This window comes from Alligator mississippiensis, chromosome 10 (genome assembly GCF_030867095.1).
Source record: "Alligator mississippiensis isolate rAllMis1 chromosome 10, rAllMis1, whole genome shotgun sequence".
NCBI classification, from domain to species: domain Eukaryota; kingdom Metazoa; phylum Chordata; order Crocodylia; family Alligatoridae; genus Alligator; species Alligator mississippiensis.
In genome coordinates this window covers 10,856,188-10,877,423 of record NC_081833.1, presented here as the reverse complement: position 1 = coordinate 10,877,423, position 21,236 = coordinate 10,856,188, and the positions used below count along the sequence as shown (strand labels likewise).

General features: G+C 45.5%; 1 protein-coding gene across 4 annotated transcripts in view; it reads right to left on the bottom strand.

Moving 5' to 3' along the window:
• The window catches only part of ULK1 (unc-51 like autophagy activating kinase 1), a 90,240-nt gene that overhangs the window by 39,996 nt on the left and 29,008 nt on the right, over nt 1-21,236 (bottom strand). For all 4 annotated transcript variants that reach the window (XM_014598518.3, XM_014598516.3, XM_014598517.3 and 1 more), the window contains 4 exons: nt 17,969-18,070; nt 9,272-9,330; nt 4,918-5,000; nt 195-245 (listed from right to left, as the gene is read on the bottom strand). In XM_014598518.3, coding sequence (XP_014454004.1) covers nt 195-245; nt 4,918-5,000; nt 9,272-9,330; nt 17,969-18,070 — 295 coding nt within the window. The remainder of the gene's footprint in view (nt 1-194; nt 246-4,917; nt 5,001-9,271; nt 9,331-17,968; nt 18,071-21,236) is intronic.

The window sequence follows — 21,236 nt, the reverse complement described above, 5'->3', positions numbered from 1 at the left end:
CAAAGTCCAACACATTTCAGCTGCAAACCTGAAAACTTTGGATACAACTGTGTAGTGAATCTTGAGTCGATGCCCAAGTAATCACAAGGAATACAAAGACAGCATTTTTTCCCCGCTCCTCTCTTTTCCAAAATAGCAGTGAAGGAAAGGTATATCATGGAACATTACTTTTTTAGAAAAAACACACCACTTACATTTTTTCATTGAGGCACTTGGATCCAAGAATGGGTGATGGAAAAACTCATCTGAAAAAGAGAGGAATAAAAGTTCAATGAAAATAAAATATCATGTGTCCGAACTATTTTGAAATCTGTGCAAATTATTCAGTGTTTCTAGAGCAGTTTCCATAGCCAAATTCCCTGGATCAGAGAACGTCCATGTTCAGCAATCATATTTAATAGAGTTTTAAGAAGCTGACCTGGGTTGAGGGTCAGTTCAATCTATTGAGTGCTGTGAAGTTATCTGGGTCTGCAATGTCTATGGTCTTCTCCATTCACCTAGGCTAAACCAGATTCCTGGAGGATCAGGTGGGTATTATCCAACATCAAGAATGGCACTTTTGTGAAGGAAACATAGGAGATAGCAGGGGACCAAGGGGAGAAAATGCCCCTGCCAAATCCATGATAAAGGGAGAATTATCCTGATTCTTTTGGTGGCTCGCTGTCATAGGGCAACTCTTTCTCCAAGGCACTGAAGGAATAGGACCATTAGTATGGACTGTTTTTCTCCCATCTCTCCAGGACAGGAGAGAGACGGACAACTTCACTGAACGCCTCAGAGCTACAATGCCTGGGAGCACTCTATCAGAGCCTGCTGTCTGCAGCAAAAAATAGAAGAAGAGGAGCTTATTTGGGGGGCACAACCTATAATCTAACGCAACCCTCCAGCTGCAAGGTTCCAGATGGCTTCCCCCAATGCAGCAAACTCTTCTGCAATGCCAGCTGGGGACTGGGAATTATCCCTTTAAAGGGTGCCATGGAGGAGACCAGTGCACATATCAGAAAGTGGGACGTGTGTGCATCTGCACATGTTTGGAATTTAGGGGACAAATGGTGGAGGACTGTATTAAATAAAGGGGAAAACCCAGGAAGGAAAAGACAGGTCTCCTAATTACTCGGGGATTGCAAACTAGCATCATCTAAGAGCTCCATGTTGGCACAAAGCAGCATCTGTGCCTCACGAGTCCATGCTCTTTTCATAAATGCACTATAAATATTCATGGAGGAGTACTCCCATGTCTCAATTAAACCTGCAGCCTCAGGAGATCCCCACTGTCTGGATGGTTAAACCCAGTGATTCTCAACCAGGATGTCTTGAGATCCTTTCAAGGGTGTCAAAAGGTACCACACAATGTCTGCACACATAACCAGGCCAACATGATTCACAAGATAGATCCAAGTTTCTAAAAGGGGATTCAGGCTATTAAAAATGTTCCGACCTGGGGTGGTCTTTCCAAGTTCTTTGCAACAGAAGAATTGCTCTATTATTTTTCTGTAGTCAAGAACTGAATGGAAAAAAAAATTAAGAGCTGGGATTTTCTAAGGGATGCCTCAAATCCAGGAGTGCCTTGAATCTAAGGAGGTATGCCTTGAGCCTAAAAAGGTTGAGAACCACTGGCTAAACCAGTCCTACAGCTAAGGGGAACACTTGATTTTTCCAGACACCAAAAGACATACGCACAATGCTCTGGATTCTCCTTAACACCACAGACGGGTATCGAAGTCCCATTTCTGGTTTAGGCCAGCAGGTCACCCTTGGAAGGCCTGCAGAGCTCCTGGCCTACCTCAAAGACTTTCCAGCATGTTTTGTCAGCCCTCCTTCCTTGAATCATACTCTGGTTCCATGCAGAGCCGCCCCCTCATATCTTGGCCAACAACTATCATCGTTCAGCATTAGTCACTGACCAGTACTGATTTCTGACTAACAATAGGTGGTTTGACTTGTTTTCCCAGCAAAGATTTCCTGTTGCATCATCCAGGATTTTTATAAGCTTTAGTGTTTTTTTGTTTTGTTTTTATTATTATCATCATCAAAGGGCAGCCACTCTGGGAAACACTCAACTTCGAGTCTTGCATAGTTTCCGTGAAATGATCATGAAATCAAGAGGTGACGAGGCTCTAAGCCTCTTGGTTGATGTTCTACCTAGCAAGCACCCCACACTGCTGTTCTAGGAACCTGTTGTAGCTCCTTCAAGGCCCATCCTTACACTTTAAGACACGTGAAAAATAGATCAGCAAGCTCATCTGCACAGAGACACCCAGGATGTGAATGGAATTAATCTACCTCAGTCTTCACAGAGAAGCTCTTGGCTAATTAATTCTATGTACAAACACTAGACCATATTTTACATGCAAAAGCAACATTTTCAAAGACACTGTGACTACCTAAAGGCCAGAGGCGGATCTTTCAAACGGAGCAGGGGAAAATAGTCTGGAGATCATCAAAAAGCTTGCTTTGCTTATGGCTATGGATAACAGGACAATGACACTGCTCTATCTGGACTAACCCACAGGGGTAACCTATTATAGGAATACGGCCAAATTTTCAGCTGCTGCAAATTGACAATGACACTGAATTTCATCAGCTTATACCATCTGACAATGCATGAGAAATCTTTCTATGTCGGCTAAGGACTGCTATTATTTTGACAATTGGCAATTATTTTCACTGAACTCCGTAACCGAGTGTCTATCTTGGGAGAAGATGCAGGAGCCTTCCCTTTTGCATCCCTCACTCCTGTAACAAAGAAGGGGGATAATAGGTGCCGAGAGAGAAAGAAGTGGGGGGGGGGGAAAAAGACACACAAAACAGACTCAGTGAGCATGCCTGTATTAGACAAAAAATAAAGAAGTTTCCAAGCCCACAGGAGATAATGGAAGTTCATGGCTTGGCATTCAACACCAGAACAAGGAAAGAGTGGACTGCTGGGTAGCATCCTCACAAGGAGAGATCGCTCCCAAAAGCTTCCAGTGGGAAGAGAGAGATAAGGAATCCAAACAAGTATTTGAGTAAGGGCTTTGTTCTGCATCTAGCACGGGCCTAGGTTTTTTCTCAATTGACAGGTGGTATTTAGATGCAACAAGGACTTCTCTTAGCCAGAAGCATGTAGGTGTGTGAACCATAATTATAAAGGGAGAAGTTAAAAGTGGTGATTTGGCCAAGGCTCATATATAGGATATAGGCGACTCCACCCCAAGGTAAAAAAGGTGAATCTTCACTTGCACAAGAAGAATCATATAGTAATAAGGACCAAGAATAATTTGCACCGCAATGAAATTTAAGTACATTACTCCAAGGTTTCTCTGTATTGAAGAATTTTTTAGCTCTGAGATTCTCAGCCTGGGAGTTGGGTATCCCTGGTGGTTCATTAACTGGTCTGAGGGAGGGTGTCGGGGCTGGGGTTTAAGCTCCTCTATGGTAGACAGAGAAGGGGTTGGGGATGCTAATTTCTTTCTCTTTTTGTATCACATTGTCACAGTGGGGAAAAGCGTGATCCATGTTGAACAGAATTAGCTATAACAAAACAGAACTGAACAGAAGCAGTAAACGTTTCACTGTGGGTGGACAATTTACAGATGATGTTGAAAAGGAGGAAAGACATAAACAGGCCCAAACCTATTATAAAAATCAAATGCTACTCTTCTCTCTCTCATTTTTTCTAATCCACGTGCCCTGCTACATATCCAAACCTTTGGAGCCAACACTGGACAATTACATTCAGTCCTGGTTAAATCCATGTGCTCGGTTTGCCAGATGGCAGGTTTCACTGATAGCTCCAATCCAAAAAAATAACAAAGGGATTGCAAAGCACATTTGATTAATCAAGACTGACAGTGCCTTGTCCAGCAATGAACAACCCTTGCAACAAATCCAAAGGAACAAACCAAGCATGGACCCAAAAGCCCTGATTTACAAATACACATGACTGTGTAAGGCAGAGGCGTTCAACGTTGTACCTCCACAGCGTTCGGAGGTAAAATGGCTGCACTGCAGGCAAAGGTGAATTCACTGAGCCTCACGCAGCAAACTCAGCACAAAGATGAAACGTGGCTTCTCTCCCACTAGTCTCATTTCAGTAAATGGACCTGCACAGACAGTGCCAGCTCTTGTTCAAACACTAAGAGGCTGACGGATGAAACGGATCCATTGTGCCAGTGGCACTAACACAACAGGAGCAAAGCTTTTAATTTGCGTTATTCCTTCCCTTCGCCCCGCGGTGGAATTAATTAAACAACAGCCAAATCCCCTTCCGAGACAGGCTGCTCATCTTCTGCTTTCTACCCAGTTGAAAAGGGTTTAGCCTCCAGCTTTGCTCCATGTAAAAATAAAAGATCAAAACAGATGTGTTAGTAGGTAAGTTGGCCTGGTTCTCCCCTGAAATGTGGGTCTAAGGGGCCCCAGATGAAATCCTGCCCAGAATAAAGATGTGATCTGCAGAAGCCATGGCTGCAGTAGGACCGGCTGGAATTGGTACCCATGCTAAAAGGGGGTCACTTGCTCTCAGATGAGAAGGGACCTGGACTCAGAAAAAAGGTCTCGATGGAGGCTTAGGGGGAATGCCTGGGAGAGATACCTGAAAGGGTTAAGAAGTGCCAGGAAACTGTGGGTTGCAAGGGCTGTCCATGACCAAGGAAGGATAGATGTACCTGTCTAACCAGAATTTATGTGGAAAAATAATCAGCACTGGGCACCAATGATGGGAGCCTAATATTAATCCCTAAGGGCACAATACTGCACCAGAGGAATTTCACTGGGGTCAATACAAGCCTTTACAGTACCAAGGCCCAGCTTTAATATAACCCAGGCCCTAGGACAACTGAAGCATCACGCATGCCCCTGTGCAGAATGCAATCGCAATGAAGGGGCAAAGCCAGCTCACGGAGACTTGTCATCGATTCTAGGCTCAGCAACTCTTACCAAAGTCCATGCGGTCTTTGTGGTTGCGCTGAAGAAGTCCCAGCAGCAGCTGCCTCAAGTGGCTTGATGTCTCTCTGGGGATGCTGGAAGAGTAGAAGAGCAAAATTAGATTTACAGCAAACCTGTGTCTCAAGATCAGAAAAAGCAAACCACCCCCCCGTCCCACTTTGTACCTGCTGGACTACAAAGAGAAGATGTCCCCTGCTCAGGAACTGAACAGGTTTAGTTATTTTCCTCCTAGTGGCCTTCCCAAACCACTAGTGTTATTACTAATGCTCTGGGTAATCTCTTTAAAGGCCTGTTCCAAAAGCATCTGCAGATCCTCGACTTCCAAGCTGATGCTAAAGTCATCTCTCTTGTTCCAACCTCATCCTATTCAATGCCCAAATTAAGTCACAGGATAAACAGCATCTATCCCCTACATAAATAGCATCTATCCTTCCCCCCTGCCAACAGGAGCCAATTGCTGAGAGACAGAGCGAGCAGTTACCTGAAGGAAACTACCAGTTAACGCCCATGGCATCCTAGTAATCAGTTTTGCCAACTTACTATTTTTAAATCACTTTAAGTGTTAAGCCAAGTTTGCAGAAGACCAGAATCAAACCTTAATTTGACTTTTTATGGGATCACACTTAAACAGTACTTGTGGTGGGTGCCACTGAGATCTGGGCTTATGCTGCCTAGAACAAGACTGGTGTGATATCTCCCCATGCTGAACGAAGGAGACATAGCAGGTAAATGTGAATGCCATGTGGATGACGGCTGCATCTGCTTTTCAGTGGCAGCCACGGGGCCTGCAAGCAAAATAATATCCATACGGTCTCCCTTCCCCTCCGAGCAGATGAGGTGAATGCAGAGACATGGAGACAAATCCTGGATGAGCAGAAGCACCGTGAGCAGTGTAGCATAAGCACATGTATTAAAGAAGGGAAAACATGCTTCAACTGCTGCCTAAGCAGACACGGCTAAGTTGACTTCACTCAGTGTCTAGAAAGAGCTGTTCTGGGCAACGACGAGCCGAGTGCCGCTCCCAGCAAGAGGAGAGCTCTCCAAATTAAACGCTGGGTGGATCCAGAGCCTGACGGCATTGGCGCTGTTTATTGTGGCTGTGCCCAGCTCAGTCTCTGCCGTCTGCCAGGCTTCTCCCTCTCAGGGGTCAGCCGAGGTAATGGCAAGAGCAGTGATGTTAACTGTACAAAGCCAACTGCCTACTCGTCATGAGCACGCTGCGTGTCCAGGGACAGCTCTCCTTCTCTGGGTCACCCCGACTTAATGGGCCCCAAAACAAGCATCCCTCTTCGACTGAGCAAGCACCTGATGTCTGCGTTATTTCCCCCATTTCTCCCCACCTCCCGTACTGAAACAAAGTAAAAGGAGATGGGGCCAGAGGAGAAAGTGCTAAGTAGCATTAGCACGATCTTGCTCAGTTCAAGAGTGAAACTGGAGCTCTGAGGCTATATTTAAAGGCTTTAAAAGGATCCAGTTATTTTTCTATGAAGTCCCGGGCCTTGCTTGTGTGGGAATTTGAACCCGGCAATTCCTAGAACACACAATGATGCTGCAGGCGCTCCAGCAGCCTTGCGCGTGCAGCAGGAGAAGTTGTTTTCCACTCCCTCTCACAAAAACTTTTCTACACGTCTGCCAAATTTAGGGCTAGGAAGGCTCTCTCAAACCCCAGAGGGGGGTCTCTCTTGCATTAAGCAGAGACTAGGTTTGGTCTCAGCCACTCTAGTCAAAAGAGTGGTGCCTACAGAAAAGCACCAAAATACTGCAGAGCAGCGACCCAGGATGCCACGGGGCTGCGTCGCATGCGTTTATACAAATGGCAAAATGCACATCAGCGCTGAGAAAAAAACAGCAGTGGCGCACTTTTGAAGTAAAACACATCAAAGGTGTTTTAGTTCAAAAGCACGCTGCCGCCATTTTCTGCGTGTTGGCGCGCATTTTGCCATTTATACAAATGCACGTGCTGCAGCACCGCGCACATCAGCTCGCATGCTCCACAGACTCGATTAACCAAGTCTGCTCTGACAGGCTGGATTTCCAGCATGTCGGAGCAGACAAAGGTACGTGTACAAATGCCCAGTTTGCAAACTTTCTTGAAAAATGCATTAGTGCTTAAGGGATGCAACCCTCTGAGGATCATGGTCATAATGTACTTAGCCATCACACACAGAAGAGGTGGGAAACAAATAACTCAGCACAAAGCTAGCCTCTGTTTTTTCAGCCAGATTCAGCTTGTGTGTGTTTTTAAATCAGCCTCAAACAGGGAGGTTCACAGTTACGCCTAAGGTCACAAAGGAGACTAAAGACAGTCCGGATTAACAGGCTGTTTCTGCCTTGCACCTCTGAGTGCCTCAGCTGTGTTTTCCAAAGCCAAGCTGTGAACAACCAACCATCTCCTTATCTTCCACAGCATCTTGTCGTGCAAATCAGGAGGATAAATACTAGTTATTTTGACCAGCATTTTTACAATAGCCTTTGCACTTGCTACCACTAGCATGGGGTCCCCACCTCAAAAAGGCATTTTTTCTGCCAGTAGTCATGTCAGCTTTCTGCAGAGAATTTAATGCTCCACCCCTATGGCCCAAAACAAAGCATGTCTTCTTTCAGGACCAGGCCGCTGGGTTGGGCAACAGGTGGGACATGCTGAGTAGCCCCACAGAGAACAAAACAAAACCCTGGCACTAGATGGGCACATGGAGGGCTCTTGGGTGGTTTTTCGTTTTGCCCTGCGTCAGCACAGCTGAGGCAGCAGCTATCTGTGTTTATTCAAGGAACAGCAAAGATTGTGGTTTGCATTAAAAAAAAAAAAACACGCAAAGAAAAAATCACCCAAGTTCATTAGTTTGCAGATTAATGGTAGCCCAAGGGAGGCCTGTGGGACTGCTTTTTTAAGAATGCTTTGTTAATTAAAGCTGATTAATAATACTAAGTAAATAAGAATGGCCACTCTCTCTCTCTTATGGCTGAATTTCATTTCTAATTAAGTCAGCCTCTCTCTCAGCAACTCACAACAGTTGAAAATGGCATTGGGGCAGAATAGTGCTACTGTGGGAGAAGGCTTTAAAAAGGAACAGATTGTGTTTCTATGTTGTTAAAGCATGCAGACTCTTAGGTGAGTGCTGATTTATTTTTAGGGGTGTGCAGGGAGGGAAAGAGGAAAGCAGCTCCTCTTTCTTCTTCTGACTCCATCAAACCCATGGGGTCAGTGCCCAGGGCAAGGCAGGGTTCTTTGGGTAGATGTGATATCTTTTATTAGACCAGTGAGTAGTTGGGAAAAAGTTCTTTGCAAGCTTTCGGGCACAAATCGCCCTTGTTCAGGCATGGGGAGTCTCTGCTGGTCTGAGATCTCCAAGGAATAAGAGAAGCTAAGAAGTGTGACAAGATGTCAGTGAGAATGGAAATAAGTTGCATTAGATCAACCCTGCTACAACCAAAAACAAGGCAAAGCAGGAGGCTCAGTGTCTAACACTTTGATCAAAATGTAATTTTCAATCACTAAAGCAGCAGCCAGGGAAAGCAAAACTAAAAAGCTAGAATACGCTGCACGTTGTCACAGACCTGCAAAACCAGGATTTCTTTGCACCACCTCCGGCAGCCGCTGGTGTCAACAAGCAAAACCTAAAAGCAGGATGCTCGATGAACTTCCTGCCGCTTTGAGCTAAACCGAGCATCACGCACACCAGTCAAACACGGCAGCGGGTGATGTGGCAAACTGAGAGAACAGTCTGTTTCTCTGCTAAGCTCAGTTCAATTCAGTGACTGGTTTGAGCTTCCCAGTGGAGAGCCTTTCTCTAATGCAAAGAGGATCTGATGCTTTAATCCCATCTCTAGAAAGATTAAAGTCTCTAGAGAAGATGGGGAGGCTCTGATTTAAGAGAGTAATATCAAATTAAAGCTCATAATAAAATACAAAACATCACAACACAACAAAACCCAGAACACTATATGGCAAGTTACTTATTTAGGGAGTCAGGTCACACCACAATGGAAAGATGGTGCTTACTTTATCTGTCCATCCTGGCAGGAATTGCAAACTTGCCATGTGCAGAGGGCACAGATGTGTTCGCATTTTGCTCCATTAGTGACCTGGGCACAGGAAGTTGTTTTTCTGATTTACAGAAAACTGGAACCTGCTCTACCTGCAAATGCTGGGAGGAGTCACAGTGCTACGGGAGGGGGAGACACTGGCAGCTCCTGGATTCATAATGGTTAAGGAATGGGGAGGCAGGGGGCCAAATATTTCAGTCGTATCCCCAACATGAGGAGCCCATGGTGCAAGAAGACAGGTGTAAAATACAGACAGAGTAAGCAAGCGGGCCAAAAATAGCAGCGTTGGAAGAATGCTTACTTAGGCATCAGCATCTTGTTTTTCTCATAGAAGAGCCGAAGGTCTTGAGGGCTGCTGGCCTATGGAGAAGAAAAAAAAACAAGATGTAAAGCTGCTTGCAATAAAGGAAGGGGATTAGGATTTTTATCCTGCTTCCCAGTCATTCTGAAGTGCTTTTCTACTGCTGAACTCGCCTCGAAAGATGCTTCTATTTCAGGAGCCCCTTTAGGTTGCAATACCCAGGCTGCACCATGGAATGAAAATAAAACTAAACACACACATTTCAGCCTCTTGGATTTTTATCCCTGACCCGATTCCTTTTTCCCATCCCTTCCTGAAGGCTCATTTCAATGGCTCCTGCCACTCCGCTCTAATCTGCCCTAACAGCCTCTCTCCGGAGGTTAAAATCACTGCAGACGTGACAAGTCCCAAACGAGGAATGGCAGCTCCTGCCCACAATTCTGGATTAAATTCCTCAGGGTAATTTAGAACAGGGGCTGGGACAGAAAAAAGAAGTGGTGGGGGAACTTCAGCTCTATGGGGAGGGGAGAGGGAGGAATAAAAAAACCCAAACAAACAAACAAAAAAAAATCAAGGCAACCAGATCCTAATGCCTTTTACTTAACTCCAATATGCCAGAACAGCTCAAGCTCCAGCCATCACCACAGATGGAACAAAACAAAAAAAAAAAAAAAGATAGCACACTCTGGGAGATGAGGAGTTAAAAAAAAAAATTATACATGCTGGGAGAAGTTAGCAGCTGGGGTTAAAGATAAAATCTCCAGGAAATAATCAGGGACTCAGTAGAGCCTCCTAAAGCTGTTGTCCTCATTGTTTGTTTGTTTGATACACACACTAAATAATACAGGACCAGCAAACTGCCCCAAGAGTGTTCTCAGCGTACAGAAGCTTTCAAGCCTAGGCCAAAAAACTCTAATGCAAGACAGCCGGGACGGGCTACAAAACCACAGCCGGGGAAGGCAGTGGGAACGGGGAAGGAGAGAATGGAACGATTCCCGCTCCACCAATCGCCGCCTGCGAACGCAGTGGTTGGAGAAGGTGGGACCGATGAGGAGGTCACAGGCAGCTTCTCCTGACCTTGGGGAACCGCAGAGAGTTACCAAAAGACAGAGCCCTTCCTCCTACCTAGGTCCGTTTCTCAACTGGAAGCGTTTGAGGTCAGCAAAGACGCTCCAAAACCCCAAGCTGCGGGTATACAAGTGTGAGCCAGAGAGACTGGGGAATCATTATTTCAAGTGGTTTGCTAACATCCCCCGAGAAAGCTGCCAATTTAAGCAGTGATCACACCATCGTGCTGAGCGTGAACACACAGCCAACCCCAGCTACAAGGGCTTGATCCTACTAACCCCCCCACCCAAAGAGAACAGGAGATGAGTTGCTTTTACTGAAAAAAGGATTTTCTTTCTGCAATAACCTGCCCCTCACATGAAGGGAAAGTGCAGGACAGGGGGTGCAGCAACATGCTGTTCTTCACAAAAATATGAAGTGACCCTGGCTCAGCAAAGGAGCCCGTGACACAGAAGATTAACCCGTGTCCGAGCCCTGCCGTCTAACTCCATTTATTTCCATGCAGCTCTGCATTTTATGCCCTTCCTCTCCCGGCCCCTGCCTTGTAATTTGAAGCTTACGGCTTGGAACATTTGAAGCAGGCGAGCACACGCAGTACATGGAAGAGCCTGGCAACAATGCTATGCCTCGCTAAATATACCACGGACAAGTAGAAACGCAGTTCCACAGCAATGAAGCGAAGCACTTATTCATGTCCGAGAGAAATACAAAGCTCGGCTGTTTTCTCTATTCATTTCCTGGCCTCGACAACTCAATTGTCACAGAAATATAATGAAGCTTGGGTTGGTTTCAAGCATTGTTTTGTCTGAAGTTTTCCTAGTAGCAAGCAGCCGCAGTGCATTAAAGAAGCACATCTTTAAACTGCCAGCTAATGAGAAGCCCAAGTCTAAGCAATCACCTGTATTGGGAGGGGAAAAAAATCCTTTAACAAAATTTCCCATTTTTTAAATGAATGAATGAAAAACTTTGGACCGGTAAGTTTGCAAAAAATAATCCAAATCCTTCCTCAATTGCAACCTCTCTTACAGTAGGGATGGTGGCTTTATCAAAACCAGGCTCTCGTGGCAGAAACTGCCCTAATTTCAACGCTGGCCCTTGATGGGGCTATCGGCTTTTTGGGAAGCGAACCAAGACCACCAACTCACGGATCCTCTTGCAGCATACTTTCTCCATTGACCCAGCAGGACTGATTGCATCTTTATGTTACTTGGTGACTAATCAAATAAGCCACCCACTCCCACTCCTGTTCACGCTAGGCCTGCAGTCGCTGCCTATATAGGCAGACATCAAGTCTGCACTGTTAGGAGCACTTGGAGCTCTTGTGTCTTTTTGACTCCCAATTGCCTCTACACCTATAGGTTAATTTAACCAACATCTCACCCAAGAAAAACTCACAGGACAGGCAGGCAGACAGACAGACGGACATGTTTTCCCTTTTTCTGTGGCTAACGCAAATTTAATTAGCCTGAGCCTGCTTAGCCTTCTCCTCAGATACCCTGCATTGCATGTAAGCAGAAATATTTACTGGTGAAGAGACACTAGATTATATTTGTTCTTTGGATTTTCACTGCTGGGATCCCAAGAGTCCACTGTCTGCACCCTCTTCCAGACACAGTCCTGCATCTCAGGTAATCAGAGGAGCAACAATCCAGTAGGACCCATGCCGCCCCTCAAATGAGACTGCTATCAACTGGGCACTGTCTACATGTGGTGAAGGGACCCCAACTAGACCATTCAATTCATATTGAAGCAGGGAAGCACCCACAGAACAGTTCTCTATGACTCCTGAACAGCTGCAAGGTTCAACCAGGCTTAGGTCAAACTCAACGGGCCACAGTCATCCCAGCTGTCACTCCACTGACTTGGCCTAAGCAGCACTGGGGATGAATTTGCTTCGTTAGGACAGTGAGCACAACCATGCTATATCTTTTTGGGGACTCCTGGTTGCCAGCTGAGAGAGCTGAATATAGCCCCATATCCACATAAGAGGGGATTTTCAGAAGTAACCCATGAAGGCTTGCCATTGCTCACTGAAGTCAATTAGAATATGACCAACCAACCAGCACTGAGTGCATCTGAAAGTCTCACTCTCAGTGCTGCCAATCAACATTTCTACTGAAGGTCTTCAATAAACCATCACTTAGCTATGGCCCTAGCTTCTGGGTACACATGATGAGATTATGGAGGAAAAACTAAGGTACCATTAGAAAACTTGCAAGCTCTTGTGGTTACAGAGAAAAAAAAAAATAGTTTGACTGAAGTGCACCATGAAAGTGTGGCTTGGAGTTTTTTTTCCAGGGGGTAGGCAAGTAGGTGGGAGGAATTCCAGTTTTTGAATCCTGATTTTAAAAGATTTTTTGAAGGTATGGGCTTAGGGACACTCAAGGCACAAGTACACAAGACCCTGTACTCCCTTTGAAGTGGTGTTCTTTTACTGACATCTGACAGACTCATAACCACTGGTCTAAAAGCAGCAGCTCACCGACTAGAGCAACCTGCTGCTTTTGCATATGTATATCAGCTTCAGTTTCCTCAAATTCTTCCAAAAAAAATACAAGCCAGCTTCCAAAAGGCATCTCACCCCCCATCAATACAGGGCCAACTCCAGCTAACTCAGTTTGTTCACACAAAACCAGATTGCTTCCGCAGCAAAGTGTTTAAATTCCATGTATAGGAAGCTTCCTTCATTGACTGCACTGTGAAATGGGCCCTCAATACAATAATTCTTTGCAGTTGTTGCAAATGGTACATGAACCTAGTACTGATCTTGGAAGAATTAACTGAGAGAGAATCAAGCAATGTGCAGCAGGCTTGGAAATTAAATTTTTCATCTAGTAGCTAGCTGGGATGAGTGCATACCCAGGCACAGATTAACTTTTTCAGAGCTGCCAGGTAAGTCTCATCCATCTCAGCAAAACCCGGAAGTGTTTGAGTGAGTGCAATTTGTCTGTCACACACGCACTCCATTGTCAGCCAGAGGATTCATCACAATATGCGATGCCACAATGAATGCTACCGCAATGAACGCCCAACAGGATCAGATGTCTAGATGCAGATTGTGCTACTGCATACTTGAAAAAGAATAATTCAGCAATTCATTAAGCTTTAAAAACCTTAAGATCCAAGAACCCCCTGACTTTAAGGTGCTATGCACCTGGGACTCCCCTGCCATATCAATAGTACTCACTTCTCCAGTGGGAGATCACAGCTAAAATGAGTATACGTCTTGTCTGTAAATGAAAGCCATGAACCAATAGTTCTTAGCATAATACAAACTTTGAGAGAACTAGACTGGTTCAAGGCCTTATTTTGTGACATCTCATGCAAGACATCCCCTCCCCTCCTCTCTCCTGGCATTTCTTTCCCCCTCCTACCTCTTTGTAAACTTTATATGTTTGTAAGCTCTTGAAAGCAGGGACTACATCTCCCCATTATTTGCCCAGGGGCAAGCACAATATACCTCTGTGCTTTGAGAGGGTGTCAAGGTGTTTCTGTGAGGCACATAAATAAGACTGCTAGAGCAGTAAATTCCCAGGTCAGACTGAGGGATACAAGGGAGAAGGGCCACAAGTTTGGACCACGTTCTCCTTTTCTTAAGCAACATGCATTAACAATTACCCATTAAGAGGGTGCCTGGCCAATCTGTTTATGGGGATTACCAATCCTGTTAATCTCATCTCTGGCAGTTTATTTTATGAGGTTTTTCTGTGGGTTTTTTTTTGGTAAGGCACCAAGGACAATCATGCTACTGGCTAGCCATGATCAACAAGCAGAGGCCGCTTGTAGCAGAGGGGTGCAGCGGAGGACAGGGAGGAGGAAGAATAGCAAAATGCAAGAGAACAACAGATACAGCAAAGTCACCTCAGGTGACCCAACCCCTGTTAATTTTAAAACTTCCCCATCTGGCTATAAAAGACACACAACCACTCCCGTGCCTTGATTTATGGCCTACCCTTGACTGACAGCTGCGCCCAGGGTTTCTACATCCATTGGATCCTTTACCCGCCCACCCCAGGCCTTTCAAGTATTTTTTATTTTTAGAGACCTTTTCTCGCTGAGGACAATGCTGGAGCTCCCTGTGCACAAAGCACAGTGACAGCCTCCCCACACCTGGGGACGGGGCTTGAGGCAGGCGAGATGAAGCAAGACTTGGCTGAAATAAAGGAGTCTGTGTCCCATTGCACTAGAAGGAAACACCCATTGGCTAGTTCATAGCTTTGCTCAAGAGGCTAAAAATAAGTCCTAACAGAGCTTGCAACACTGCAAACACTGGCAAAATAAGCAACCTTGTATGAAGAACAGGCTTCCAGATCAAAGGGTGAAGCTAAGCAGGACCCAGTCCTTTGAGCCAGCAACAGCCGCCAAGGGAAAAGGAGAGGCAGCCTCTCTTGCCTGCTCGACTCAGCCAGGGCTGGGGAATGAAGAGGGGCTTCCACAGGATGGATTTGGGACTAACAGGTTTATCCAGACAGTCTACTCCTGCTTTGTACATGGGTTATTTCATGCTCAAGACACGAACCAGGAGGCCTCAGCTGGAGAGTGTGGGAAGGATGCTATTTTAGGCATGGCCTTAGGATTTATAACATTTGCCCCTTCACCTTTGCCTTGTACAACAGGGTCTGCTGGTGGCACTGCATGAAGTGTCAGCCATGTCCCCACCCTGCTGCTCTGGGCTCCTCCTAGATCAGGGGTGGGCAAAATGCAGCCCACGGGCCAGATACGACCAGCCAGGCCATTCTATCTGGCCCGCAGGGCCCCTAAAAAATTTAGAAAATTTAAGGCCCATCATGTGGCCCTTAATGGCCTGTCAAAACTCAGCAAGTGGCCCTCCACCCAAAATAATTGGCCACCCCTGTCCTAGATGCACCGAGCCAAGGCCCTGCTCTGCTCAGTCAGTACAGACCAACATATGTGCACCCTGAGGGTCCCCTGTCCCTGCCTGGAGCTGGGTGCAGAGTCAATTATGATGAACTCCATGGCCTTTAGCTGTTGCAGCAAGCCGACAAATTATGCGAATGAGGCAATAAACCCCATTAACGTTTAACTGGCTTTCCAAACATTTGCAGCAGTTGGGCTTCATTCACCTGGAACTGACACACCCCAGAAAAAAAGCAGTTTGTGACCTCTGCCTTCAGTGTCAGCAGACACGATCTCACCACGCACATGCACATGCACACGGAGGACCCTTTGCTTTCTTCTTGATCAAACCCATTTGGTGGTTAGTGGTGGAAGAATTTGGACTCCGTGCTCTGTTTTAAAACAACCCCCCCCAAAAAGAGAGAAACAAGGAAAAGAGACAGATGTGCAACACCTACCACTTGACAAATGAGCTATTAGCCAGTCAATACCCTTTCAACTGGGTCTACCCTCATCTGCCAGAGAAATCTGTCCCCTCAGCCGGGGGTAAGGAGATATCAGCTGCCCCTGATTTTACTACTCAGATCAGGGATCACATAGGAGAAGGGAAATCATAAACTACAAGGTTGTATTCTCCAATGTACAAGTGAGAGGACACAGAAATAACACAGCTCTGGGAAAATCTCCCCGTTAAGGTTTTTGTACAAGAACACACATTTTCTTGCAAAAGTTTTCAGGTAAACAGAAATGCATGTCATTGAAAGACAAGAATGCTACCTTATTCTTACAGAGCTCTTTTAAAAAATAAATGAGGTGTCCCAAGGCTGCATAGGTGCTGTGGCTGAAGAAGCTCACTGGGCTAGTGATATCTAAATTAGTCTGTGTGGAGGTTTGAGATGACTTCATGGCAAGCAGGGGCTCAGTTACTTGCAAGAGGAGAAGTGACAGTCCCCTACACATACAGAATTAATGCCTTCCCCTGGTTTCTGTCAATAAATATAAAATTATTTATTTTCATATACCCCAAGTTACATTTTGCCCCCTCCACAATAACCTCTCCCCATTAAGCCAGGATGCAGGGACCGGAAAACACAGAAGAAAGGAGCCAGCAGTTATGAAACATTCACAGATCTTGTAAAACCAAAAGGAAAAATAAAGACAGACACAGGAAGAAAGCTTATTTTAAAATGCAGAACGGGGCAGGATGGAAAGCACTGTCAGAGAAGGAGAAATAACCCTGACACTTTGAAAGGAAGACGTGTTCCAGCACCGAGACCAAACCAAAATAAAACACTTTGTTCACCGTCATGCTTGCCCACTCTGCCCTGCAAGATTTCTGACAGGTTTATAATTCACCTTCTCCATCCTGATTACATAACCTCATAAACATCCAAGATCTCACTTGAAACTGTGAAAGCTCTGGATCTAAAGCCCAGAAAATCCAGCAGCTCATAAAACTGAGCTTATCACATCAGCAACTTTTCTTTCAGTTATCTTATTTCTCAGCAAGTCACTTGTTACAGCGGTTGAGAAAAATCTGGTCGTAATGGTCACTTAGTACACAGTCGCCAGAGCTTCAAAAACCAGCCCAAAAAAACTCTGGCCAGAAGAACTGAAGTTTCCAAGTCTGGCACCCCCACTCAGCACTTGACTGGCAGGCAGGAAACTGTGGTTTGACCCTTCTCCCTCCCTGGACTACAGGAGAGGAGATCTCTATAGTGTTCACACACTGGGAACCCTATGAAACAGGAAGCAACCTACCCACTACAGAACAGATGAACCTTTTCCACCAGAAAAGTCAGTTATGATCATGCTAGAAGGGTTTCAAATGTGCTTTTATGTCATAGAAAACGAGTTAAGAAACAAGAGTAATTTGGGGAGTTTAACAAGAAAGTGGATGAGCTCTCGGATTCACAGGGCATGGGAGAGGGAGAAAAGGGGATGAGAGTTTACCATACAGAAAAAAAACCAACTGGTGGTTGGATGAGAAAAAACTGGAAGCTGAAGTTAAATTCACACTGCAAATAAGCAGACTGCAAGCGTGATGAACCACTGAGACCAGCTGCCATTGGATATGGTGGATGTAAAGATTTCAAATGATAGAGCATCAAGACAGGACATCATCCTTAACAATATGCTTCGATTCAACCAGATGTTAAGAACATAAAAGCCAGGAGGGGAATTCTACGGCCTGGGTTACAAGGGCTCACAATGGTCTCTAGCCTTAAATGTCCACAAATCTACACAAACGTCTTCTCTAATGAACCTTGATGAATCAGATCACCATTAGCCAAAGCCAAGCTTACTCAGCTACAGCATGCCATTTCACACCGCTATCAAACATCATCCATATTTCCCTTACAACTATGCAATTTTCCTTACTGTCCTTACACCCTGCCCCTCCCTGACAGAAAATTAATCGTGTGCCAGCAGAGCCAAAGGGAGCCGTTTTGAAAGAGGGGCTGCACACTGCATTGCTTTCAAGGGTCCAACACAACCTTCTGAAACAATGACCTTTTGCAAGAACACAACGTGCTATCTCATCCGTGAGTCTGGAGAAGCAGCAGCCTCTACCACTATAAAGGATGGAGCAGCCTGCTGTTGTGGGAATTAATGAGCTTCTCTCTAGTGCGATGGGCAGATGGATGGGGCAACAGATTGCCTGGGAGTTGGGCTCCTTGCACTCAGTTTTATACATGACAGAAACCTTATAATCAGCGAAGCAGAGAAAACCAGCAGGAGGCTCACCAAGCATTAACAGGAATAACTCACCTGGAAGGGGGCCTTTCCCGTCAGACACTGGTAAATGATGGTTCCTATACTCCAGAGGTCAGCTTTGGCGTCATAGTGTTGAGACATAATGACTTCAGGTGCCTGCATTGGGAGAGAAGAGCTTTGTTTATAAGGACCTGGCCTTCCTCTTGGCAACCACAAGAGAAACAGAAGCCCCTGATATGCCTCCACTTTTTAAAAGCACTGGCCAAGATTTGACAAAAGGAGAGATTAAAAAAGATTTACCAGGCTGTGATAATATTAGCAGGGAGGTGATTTCATAACTCTAATCTGGGGAACGGAGGCAGAGTTTTATTTCAGGTAGCAAGAAATTCCAACCCCTTTTGTCTGGTGTAGGGCAGGCAAAACAGTGCATTCCCTTCTCAGATATTAGATTTCCTGTTGAATCAACTTGCACACAAAGGAGTCCCTTAAGAATAGCTCAGACAGCCCTTTTAAAACCAAGGCAAACACACAGATACTCAAGTCCATATAGCAACTTTACCCCTTGCAACCAAGGCAAACAAAGGATCACGTTGGTCCAGGTAACTTGGGTCATAATCACCTCTGGCGTTTCTTAGCAGTCTAACCCAGCAGGCAGCACATTAGGTATGCCCGATAGCACAGAGCCAAGAAACATGGCTTGGGTTCAAATGCAGGTCTGTGTTTTTAAGTAAAAGAGGTCACACCCCAATTGTGCTTCAGTCAGAGTTCGAGCTTTCCTCACTAGGTTTACAGCAGTTCGCCACAGGCTTGTTCCAGAAGCTACAGAAAGCATGAATTCATAATGATCAAAAAAAGCTGCCAATGCAATGTACTCCCAGGACCGGCAGCAGAAGCAAATGGCAGGATGGCTAAACCCTACGTTTACCAAACTGGATTTCATCCAAACCCTGCAGGAGCAGGAGATCAGTATTCAAGTCCAGCCATGAACAGAGGCAAAGACTTGTTCCAGTTGGAATGGAAAAAAGAGGGGCTACAAACCAAGGGGGCAGGAGCTGGGCAGTGCAGGCTTTGTCCTAGAGGTCACAATACACAGCACTAGACACCAGCAATATGCCTCTCTTTGCATCAGGACTCAAACCCTCTCCTCCTCTCCCTCCAAGTCCACCATTAAACTAAGAACAGGGCACATTTTCAGTCCAAGAGCAATTTCCACAGTTCCTTAAAAAAAAAGAGAAAAAAATCCAACAGTTCCTTTCCCCACCCTTTTTAATGGGAGCTTAATGTTTGATCTACTTCCAAGAAAGAATGAAAGAAAGAAGGGTAAAAATAGACAATTCAAGACATTCTCTCTCAGCAGGAAAAGGAAGAAAAAGTAGTTACTTCATCCTCATACAGAATATGAACAAATAAACATCTCTCTCGGTATATTTATTTTTCAGCGTGAAGGCAGCCTTGGTTTGGTTTGCATCGAGAGACAGTGAATATTAAAACACTGCTGAGCTAAACTACCATGGTGCAGAGCCTAGCTCAGTGCTAGCCTGAAGGCTCAGGCTGCAGGGTTGCCAATAAAGCTTAATGGCATTAGGCACCTCTAGCTCACTGGAATTCAGGGAGGTGAAAATCTCAGTCTAAGTGACCATACTTGGGAGAGCATCAAGTACTGGCTTAGGACAAGTTAAGCACCTGCACCTTGGAGACAGGTCATGGGGCTGGTAAACCTGGTTTTGCCATTTATTTCTGGTGCCCTGTAGTGACTTTTGGAGGGAGGGGTGGGATGGATCAGGTGATTGCGCACACACACGGGAAAGGGATTTCTACCTCATATTTCAGCCTGTTGGAGGGTTAATTTGGTTTGCTTGCTTGTTTCATTTCTAAAGTCTTTCTGTTTTGCCATCTAAGCAAATACCCTTCAGGCAGCTGGCTCTGTTTGCAACCAAGGGAAAGGGTAGAAGTGGACAGCGGAAGGAACAGGGTGAACAGTTGATGAGCCGCTGTTTTAGGATTCAGTACTGTGGCAAAATGCACTTTGCAGCATTTGAACTTGCTTCTAAGAGAGTCACTCCCAGCACTGGGCTGGGAACTCCTTTCTCCTTCCACAAGAAGGACCACGGTGGAAGATACCCAGATGTTCTTAACACTAAGTCTCTCCCATTTTCAGGGTATCTGACAACAAGGGAATGATACAGAAAGCCGAAAGAGTTTCTAGCATTGCGCTAGCTTCTCATATAACCCTTCTCATTCCCGACCAGCCATGATTCTTGTTGTTAATCCACATCTTCCTCAATAGCATGCCCTAAGCACACAATAGTTTGTGATCAGGTGCTGCTTTCTACCTTGACTACTTAAGTGCATCTGACGCAGTAGAAATTTCTGCCCAAGATTTGTGGGCAACTGGTTGATTAGCCTTGCTTTATCTCCCACAAAGAAGACACTATTCTTACAGGCAGAGAAGAACATCACACACACACCACATCAGAGAGAATGGATCCATCCGGTCCGGATCTAGCTATAGGGCGGGTGTGCCATGCCAGGGCTACATTAAAAAAGCACTACAACTGGAAACAGTATAGAAAATGCTTTAAGAGGCCTGGTAACAGGGGAGGTCTGTCTTTCAAAGGCAGTGCAAATGCCAGTACTAGATAACCCTTGCTCCATGGCACGGGCCCTTTAAAAGGTACCAGGAAACTGGGGTGTGAGAGCTCCCAGATTGGCAGTGGTGTTGGAAGATTAGTTAACACTTGTGGAAAACCCTGCACTACTTTTTGCCTTAAGGACTAGCACCAGGACCCTTTTTGCATAGGCAGACAAGGCAGAACCCATCTCTCCCAAATACCAGCAGAAGCTCTGGGAAGAATGGCAACATATACTCCTCCTCCTCCATTGTGGCAGAGGTGATGTTAGCAGGAGAATGGAAGTGAATAAAAAAGGAGATAGCTGGGGAAAAAAAAAAAAAAAAAATGGTGAGGAGGCCTGCCTAAATTACACTCAAGAGGGAACTGAAGACAGTGGACCTGCAGGGCCACAACGCCTCATCTTGGGGACAGTTCCCTGCCCTAAGCACTTTATAAAGGCAAAGTCTTGAGGGATGTACCATCATCACTCCTGTGCTTAGCCTTGCACTATTACAAGTCAGCCTGCATCTGAAGGATCCACGTCCTTCACTGGAAGAGGAAAGCTTCTGCGAGTGGGTAGAAAGCAACATTCTCTTTCGTTTCCTACAATTTACCAACAACTTGTCCGAAAGGCAGATTCGAGCAGAGCGTGTTACGTATCTGCCATCTGGTTGCTCAAAGAATCATTACTGAGCCATCTCCATGGTTTT